The 9,072-nt window shown below is 32.3% G+C and overlaps 1 protein-coding gene across 1 annotated transcript in view; it reads left to right on the forward strand.

The window, feature by feature from the left end:
• The window catches only part of LOC143381772 (uncharacterized), an 83,149-nt gene extending 75,528 nt beyond the window's left edge, over positions 1–7,621 (forward strand). The window contains exons 5-6 of the mRNA XM_076835412.1: positions 4,591–4,669; positions 6,168–7,621. Of these exons, the coding sequence (XP_076691527.1) occupies positions 4,591–4,669; positions 6,168–7,536 (1,448 nt within the window). The 3' untranslated portion in view covers positions 7,537–7,621. The remainder of the gene's footprint in view (positions 1–4,590; positions 4,670–6,167) is intronic.
• The last annotated feature ends 1,451 nt before the right edge of the window (positions 7,622–9,072 follow it).

The following is a 9,072-nucleotide window of genomic DNA, read 5'->3' on the forward strand; positions in this document are numbered from 1 at the left end:
ACAATTATCCAAAATTTTGTGGATTACATTTCTCTAATTCTTGTGTGTTGTTGGTTTTTTTTTTTTTTTTTTTTGAGTTTCACCCTTTAGAGAGCTTCAGTGTTGTTCATTAGGTTTTCTCACATCAGTGATATTGTTTTTATTTCTATATCTATATGTTATAATTGAATAGAAATTATCATGATTTGTCACTTTAGAAAAACATTAGTTGAAATTAAACTGCACGTAAACCATGTGCCGATTTTCAATCAAGTATTCTATGATTTTACTTATATGTACAAATATTACCCCTTTTATATATGATTTTTATATAGTACCTTGATTGTTTATACTCAGTTCTTGTGCTTAATCATATAATGTATCTAAGTATACACACACACACACACACACTGCATATTGAACTCAGAGGTTCTTATAATATTGAGCCACATCATCACCCCCTCCTTTTGAATTTTAGTTTACAAAAGACTCTTGCTAAGTAGCTAAAGCTGAAATTCTATTTACATGCCTCAACCTTTCTTCCATGTAGCTAGAATTAATGGCATATTCATTATCTCTCTATATATGGATCTGTTTTTTTGTCTAGGAGTAAGACTTTAGCATTTTTAAGGTACCATAAAGATGTTTACAATTCTGTTTATCTTTTATGTATTTGTCAAATTTTTAATTGTGATCAAAACTGTATACTGTATAACTTTCCTGAAACTACTGTCTTATATATTTTGAATTTATTGGTCAATAGTGTTCATTTAAATTGTTTTGTAAGATTTTTTTCTAGAAAGTATGTATCACATAAAAAGTAAGTTCATTTTTCCTCCAAAAAAGTGCTCCTTTGTCTCACTTTTTCATCCCTGATGCCATTCTTTTTGGTCTCTATATTTGGCAACAGTAGATATCTCTTATATGTAGAATTACCTTGTATTTGTGTTTTTTTGTGTGTGTGAATTACTATTTCACTTAATATACTATCTTAAAAGTTGATCATTGTAGATATTATATAATTTCTTATCTTTGTAAAGTTTTAAAACTTTTCATAGTTCATTCTAAATTGCCTTCATGTAGTCATGTGAAATGTAATTTGATTGGCTTGCCACATTGGTCTCTATTGAATGTTGTTTTAATGAGAATAGATCTGTAAATATATTTTGATTTGACCATCAAGTTGAGGGATAATTGATGTACTTTCAGTTTTATTACTCATGGCTTCCTCATTTAACCTCAAGTTAACATAAATGTATTGAATATTTTAACTTTTATTATTTTTATATAAGGAAGCATTTTCTTTAAATTTTAATATGTGTAATTATGTATGCACCCAGGATATTCCATAGAATTGTTCAAATAACTTATTTTGTACATGCAACAATAATATTGATTTTTTTTGATTGGTATTACATGGACTTCGTAGATTACATTGAGTGCTATAGGCTTTTTTTTCCTGTATCAGAGGTGTTTAACCACTGAGCCACATCTACACCCTTTTTTTGGGAAGGGTACTGGGGATTGATCTTAGGTGCACTTCCCCCTGAGCTACATCCCAAGCCCCATTTTTTTATTTAATTTAGAAACATGGTCTCCTTCAGTTGCTTAGCACCTTGCTTTTGATGAGGCTGGATTTGAACTCACAGTCCTGCTATCTCAGACTCCTAAGTTGCTTGAATTACAAGTGTGTTATCACACCTGGCTGGCAGCTATTTTTATATTTCATTTTGTAACAATGTCTAGATAAGTTGCTTAGGGCCTTGCTTAATTGCTGAATTTGGCTTTAAATTCATACTTATAAATTTTAAATATCACTTTTGCTTTTGATTTCCAACTTATTATGTTACAATGCAACTTCAATATTGTAATATCTGTTAACATTTGTTTTGTGCTTTTAACCTGTTCTCTTTGGAATAATGTTCCATGGACTATAGAGAATATTGCCTCTGTAAGCCAAAATGGTTTTTAATGTTTTTTGAAGGTTTTTTTAATTCCTTGGGTAAAAGTGCAATGCTATTTTTTATTCTTTGCATTAATTGGGAATTGATGTCTCCTATTATTACTTTGTTGCTTTCTGTGATGTTGAATTTTGTCTGTGTTTTCTTTCTGTATATGAAAAACATTATTGGAGTTACAAATGTATTCACTATGATTGTATTCTAGGGATTTGCCATATTTATTTTTATATAATATTCTACTTTGTCTCTTATTTATATAAATATTATCAACAATTTTGAATGTAATATTTGTTTTATCCTTTTGTTTTTAGTCTTTTTGTGACCTTATATCTAAAAAGAATCTTTTTAGATTTACATCTGACATAGTTAACATGTTTTTTAGGTTTAATCTTGTTTGTCATATTGTGTTTTGATTAGTTTTTTTTTTTTCAAAATAGTTTATTGATACTTAAATTACTGATGAGGGAAGAACTTACTTATAGTTTTCAGGTTTTGTTGATTTTTTTATAATTTTTCTACTATTAAAATATGCCTTAATTTGTAGTTCATACATTTTTATTGAGATATTTTATTTTTTTCTATTTCTTTTTTATCTTTGATTTTTATTTTGTCATTATTTTGGAATTATTTAAGTGCATGAAAACAGTAGAATAAATTGAAAATAACATTCTTATATTCTTAAATGAATAAACAACCAGTGTAACTTCACATAATTTACCACCAAAAGAATAGGTTGTTATAATTTTTGAATGTATGATATGTGAAGATACATTCTACTGTCATGTATAACTAAAGAAAAAATAATGAAAAAAATAAAGTACTTAGTTTGCACTACATTTTAATCTGAAATAATTCTGGTTTTCTAAAACAATCAGTGTCTTTACATGTGTTGCCATGATTTGTTATTGATGTCACACCTGCTTTTCTGATTTATACTAATAACAAAGATTTATGATAATTTTTATGCTTTAGTTTTCCACATTCTATAGTAGAATGAAATGTTTTGTGTACAATGAAAGTAAAATAAAATATATATTTGTAAATTTTCTTTTCCACAAAAGCTTTCAAATTTTATATGATTTCTGTTGTGCAGATTTATTTTATTGGAAATATTTCACTGATTCTTTCTCTTACAGAAGGTCAAGAAGTAAAGCAATTTTTTAATATTTTCATATCTTGAAAGCATATATTTTTCTTAAAGTTCAAAAAAATGGTATTGGTTGATAAAGTATTCTAGGTTCATATTTTCTTTTTCTTTCAACATACATATCTATATATCCCAATTCCTTTCTGGAAGTCTTCTGCAAAGAAATCAACTATTAATCATAAAAGAATATCTTTGTAAATAAAATTTCTCTTTTTCTTAGTTATATCAATTTTTTCTTGAAGAGTTTTAAAAGTTTGATTATAAATTTATTAACTTTTTTCTTTAATTAATTAATTTATTTATTGGGAATTTAACTCAGGAGCACTCAACCATTGAGTCACATCACCGGCACTGTTGTGTATTTCATTTAGAGACAGGGTCTCCCTGAGGTGCTTAGTGCCTCACATTGCTGAGTCTGTCTTTGAACTCGTGATCCTCCTGTCTCAGCCTCACGAGATGCTGGGATTAAAGTCATGCACCACTGTGACCATTATTACCTGTGTCTTTTAATTAATTCTAGCCTTTGATATATTTTCTTCCTCAAATTTTTAATTGATGAGACTGTGTGTGTGTGGGGGGGGTGGTTCTGGGGATCAAGCCTAGCCTTTTGCATGTGAAGCAAGCAGTCTACCATCTAAAATGTATCCCCAGCCTGAGACATTTTTTAAAGAATATTTCTAGTATATAATTTCTACTTTTTCTGTTTCTTTTTTTCTGATTTTTTTTTTCAATTTTCTACATTCTTATTTAGTTTAATAAATATCTTTCAAGAGGTTATTGGGCATTGCTTAGATAATTAACAACATATATTTTCCAACTCTCAATTATTTGTGTGCTTGAGTTGATTATACCCTTTATTGTGTGAGGTATTATTTTCATTGGGATTTTTCTATTTAAAATCTGTTAAACTAGATCATTATAGTCATTTTGGAAAATATTTGGACGTTACAAAGTAAACAAAAATAGGTCATGTTCAATGATATATAAATGTAATTCCATATAATTGGGAATCTAAGGCAGTGGAATGCCAGTTTGAAATAAATTTCAGCATTGTTATAATAAACTGTCTCAAAAAAAAAGTATAAACATAGGAAGGTCTATGGATGTAGTTTAGTGATAGAATACCACTGTGTTTAATCCTAAGAAATACTCCCCACAAAGATAAAAAAATAACTAAATGAGAAATTTATTTTCTGCAACATTTGAGTCACAGGTGGAGTTTAAATATGTTGAAGTAAAGGGCTGTGATTGTGATAATATCAGTCAGTTTGAATGTTGTCCTCATCTGTGGTGCTACAAATTCTTAAGATGATTTTCAAAGTTCTCACAGTGTTTGTCAGCATATTCTAGTAAATTCTATATATTTTTTGAGTAATAATGGCCTTGAATCATACTTTTCTGTGGCTACTCCCCCCACACACCTTGATAAGGTTTTATATATTTGCAGAGTATATTCACCATAGTGTCATAAGTGGAATAACTTGCTATTTTAATTTTTTTCAGGTCTGACTTCTAATCAAAACCAAGAATTTTCAGAAGAACAAGAAATAAAATATTTTTTGCAAAACTTGATAAAGAGCAGGTATGGATACCAAGACAGTAAATAGTAAAGGAATATGAGACAGGGCCATAACTTATGTTAAAAGAGGTAAAGCACCTTATATGTTCTCTAGATCACATAGGAACCTAAAAACAATGACTAGATAATTTTTCCATTTTTTATTTAAGGGAGTGTACATCAAAGGTAGGAATGAGATTTCAACAGGAAGAGTCTTTCTTCAGACAGTTTGATTGGCATTCTGGCAAGTCTCACCCATCTCTGTGATGTTATGTGGCTATGTGGCTCCAATGGATGATACCATCTCCAGTGCCATGCTGAATTTAGACAAAACTAGGTAGTATATAACATGTACTGGATAGTCTGAAACAGCTGGATTTCAACTGTGAGTTCCCAGATACCAGACTTTTTTCCCTAATGGCTTCCATGCTTTTTTTTTTTTTAATTACTTGCACAGTTCATAGATATCTTTCAGCAGCTCCATCTGACATGCACTGCTTCATCTTCATAGCAACAGGGATTTTGACCAGACTCCAAGTGAATATCCCAAAAGATCTATGCATTCTGTGGTGTGGATGGAATGGGAACAACTTTCCAAGTGTGAGATCCAAAGACTTCCTGGATCCTATACATGTCCCCAGTGAACTAAATCCTGTTTCCATTAGATTTTTCTGAGGCCCTCGCACTACTCATCTGTGCATCTCAAGGAATATGTTTTCAACAAATCAAAAGTATTCTCTAACTGATTTCAGTGAGCTAGTTACATAGAAAGAATTTTAACAACACCCTCAGTGATAGATATTTTTGCTGGAAAATTGAGCAGTCCAGCTCAGATGCAGTTTGCTCTTTGGCTTAATGAAAAATGCTCTGGCACATCAGGGCCATGATTATGTCCCAGTGCCTGCAGTATTCCCCGCAAATTAAAACCAGACAATAGTGTGTTGGAGGCAAGGTGGAACTGTAGAGATATGGGGCATTGGCTAAGCAGGAGAGAGACAACAACACATATGGCAGTCATATTTGAGGACATGTGTGCGCTTTTAAATATATTTGCACAGCATTTTGTAATTATACCCTTCCTCTAAAAAATGAAAAATTTTCTATGTAGTCTACTTCATGCTTTAGTTGGTCACTGGAATAATTTGAAATGCACCATTTTGTAAATATCCACAAATATTTCTGTAGACAAGATAGAAGAAGAAGAAGAAGAAGAGGAGGAGGAGGAGGAGGAAGAGAAGGAGGAGAAGGAGATGATTGTTACTTTACAAAAATGATGCAATGAACAGTTTCTCCGTGTGGCAGTGCATGGAATTATAATGAATGTGGGAGTATTTGTACTTACCTACTATTGCTTAATTTAAAGGTATATGTAGATACTCAGACAGACCTCTATATTTATGATAAATCTTTTAGGACCTATAGACAATCTCTACCCTAGGTAATTAGCAGTATATTAGATGTGGTGTAAAATAATGTAAATTCTGTGAAATTCATTAAAATTTTATTCTTTTTTAAATCCTAGAAAACACCCATGTGATCATTTAAAAGAGCTTTACAATGATAAATGTGAAAAAGTTTTTAATCCATGCCCAAAATTTATTTATCCAAGCTTTCATAATCAAGAGACAAATTACAGATATAAGGTATGTGAAAGCACTTTTAATAAAACTACAAGAAATCCTGAACTCCAGAGAATTAGTATGGATGAGAAACCCTACAAGTGTAAAAAATATGTAAAAGCATTTAAAGATTCCTCAGTTGTTTATCAGAGCAGTGATAAATCCTCCATAAGTAAGGAATGTGAAAAAAATTTTACTCAAATTCCATCCATTACTAAAAATCATAGGCTTTACAATGGAGATATACCTTACAAATTGAAGAAATGTGAAAATGTCTTTAAGTGTTGCTCAAACCTTTTTAAACACTACAGTAATCATACTGGAGAGAAAATCTGGAAATGTAAAGAATGTGGCAAAGCTTTTAATAGAAAATCATACCTTACTGAACACCAGAAAATTCATACTGGAGAAAAGCCATACAAATGTAAAGAATGTGGCAAAGCTTTTAGTCAAAACTCACTTCTTACTCGACACCAGAGACTTCATACAGGAGAAACGCCATACAAATGTAGAGAATGTGTCAAAGCTTTTAATCAAAGATCACACCTTACACGACACCAGAGAATTCATACTGGAGAAAAGCCATACAAATGTAAAGAATGTGGCAAAGCTTTTAAACAAAGATCATGCCTTACTCGACACCAGAGAATTCATACTGGAGAAAAGCCATACAAATGTAAAGAATGTGGCAAAGCTTTTAATCAAAAATCATCCCTTACTCAACACCAGAGAATTCATACTGGAGAAAAGCCATACAAATGTAAAGAATGTGCCAAAGCTTTTAATCAAAAGTCACAACTTACTCAACACCAGAGATTTCATACAGGAGAAAAGCCATACAAATGTAAAGAATGTGGCAAAGCTTTTAATCAAAAATCATGCCTTACTGAACACCAGAAAATTCATACTGGAGAAAAGCCATACAAATGTAAAGAATGTGGCAAAGCTTTTAATAAAAAATCACGCCTTACTCAACACCAGAGACTTCATACAGGAGAAAAGCCATACAAATGTAGAGAATGTGGCAAAGCTTTTAATCAAAGATCATACCTTACACAACACCAGAGAATTCATACTGGAGAAAAGCCATACAAATGTAAAGAATGTGGCAAAGCTTTTAAACAAAGATCATGCCTTACTCAACACCAGAGAATTCATACTGGAGAAAAGCCATACAAATGTAGAGAATGTGGCAAAGATTTTAATAAAATATTATGCCTTACTCAACACCAGAGAATTCATACTCGGGAGAAACCATACAAATATCAATAATGTGGCAACGCTTCTAATTGAAGGTCATTCCTTAGTCAACACCAGAGACTTTACATGGGAGAAAAGCCATACAAATGCAAAGAATGTGGCAAAGCTTTTTTTTTTAAGAGAGAGAGAGGTAGAGAGAGAGAATTTTTTTAATATTTATTTTTTAGTTATCGGCGGGCACAACATCTTTTTTTGTATGCGGTGCTGAGGATCGAACCCGGGCGGCACGCATGCCAGGCGAGTGCGCTACCGCTCCGTGGCAAAGCTTTTAATCAAAGATCATACCTTATTTGACACCAGAGAATTAATACTGGGGGAAAGCCATACAAGTTTAAAGAATATGGCAAAGCTCTTTATCAAAAATCACACATTTATCAACACCAGTTAATTCATACTGGGGAGAAACCATACAAATGCAAAGAATGTGGCAAAGCTATTCTATTAGGAAAAAGTATTGTTGTTCATCAAATATTCATACTGGATAAGAGCCATATAAATGTTAAGAATATGGCAAAGTTTTAAGTATGCTTCAAGTGTTAACAAGAAACAGATCATTCATACTTGAGACAATTCTCACAAGTCTATATACTGTAAAAGTCATTTGTTGTAAGATCACACCTCATTGGTCACCAGAAACTTCATACTAGAAAGAAAAATTATAATTGCCCAGAGATAGCTCCGCAGCACTGACTCCATGAAACTCCAACCCTTGCCCAACTGGCCGTTACTCAGGAGCCCATGGAAGTGGGCAGGAAGCATGGTTGGATCCTTGGCCCTCTTTCCTTCTGAGGACCTCTCTAGGCTCACTTGTCCTTTCCTCAGTTTCTCTGTTTTAATTGATTGAATTCAAATCGTCTTTTTTTCCAAAGCTATCTCTGGACTTAAAGGCCTCTTTTGTACCAAACCAACACATTAATAAAACTATCTTATGCCTGAAGTCTATGATCACATCAATGTTTTCCCCATAACCTCAGATGGACAGCATGTTCCTTTGTCAATGTCTTATTTATTTATTTTATTTTATTTTGGGGGGTATAGTGAGGATTGAATTCAGGGGCACTCAAACACTAAGCCACATCCCAGCCCTATTTTGTATTTATTTATAGACACAATTTCCATTGAGTTGCTTAGGGCCTCACTTTTACTAATAAGGTTGGATTTGAACTTGTTTTTCTCCTGCTTCAGCCTCCTGTGCTGCTTGGATGATCAGCATGCATCACTGCATCCAAAAGTCAATGTCTTTTGCTCTGTAGTTAGTTTAATTTTACTCAGGATTTTTATGTCCATAAAAAACATTCAAAAGATGTTTTTGTCACACTTCAAGCATCAGATTCTGGCTTTTAAAATGTCCTGAATGATACATCTTAGCTTTCTACATCAAATGCAGAGTTTATAAGTTTGAAACCAGGTGGCTGAGAAACAAATATATTCAACAGCAAAATGCAATACATGTTGTGGTTAAATCTACACATGTAGTGGGTGTGAATGCTCACACTGAATAGACAGCAGGAGGACTGTCCATGACCCCTGAGGGCCCTGAGCCTCCAT

This window comes from Callospermophilus lateralis, chromosome 16 (assembly GCF_048772815.1).
Source record: "Callospermophilus lateralis isolate mCalLat2 chromosome 16, mCalLat2.hap1, whole genome shotgun sequence".
In the NCBI taxonomy this organism is placed as follows: Eukaryota; Metazoa; Chordata; class Mammalia; order Rodentia; family Sciuridae; genus Callospermophilus; species Callospermophilus lateralis.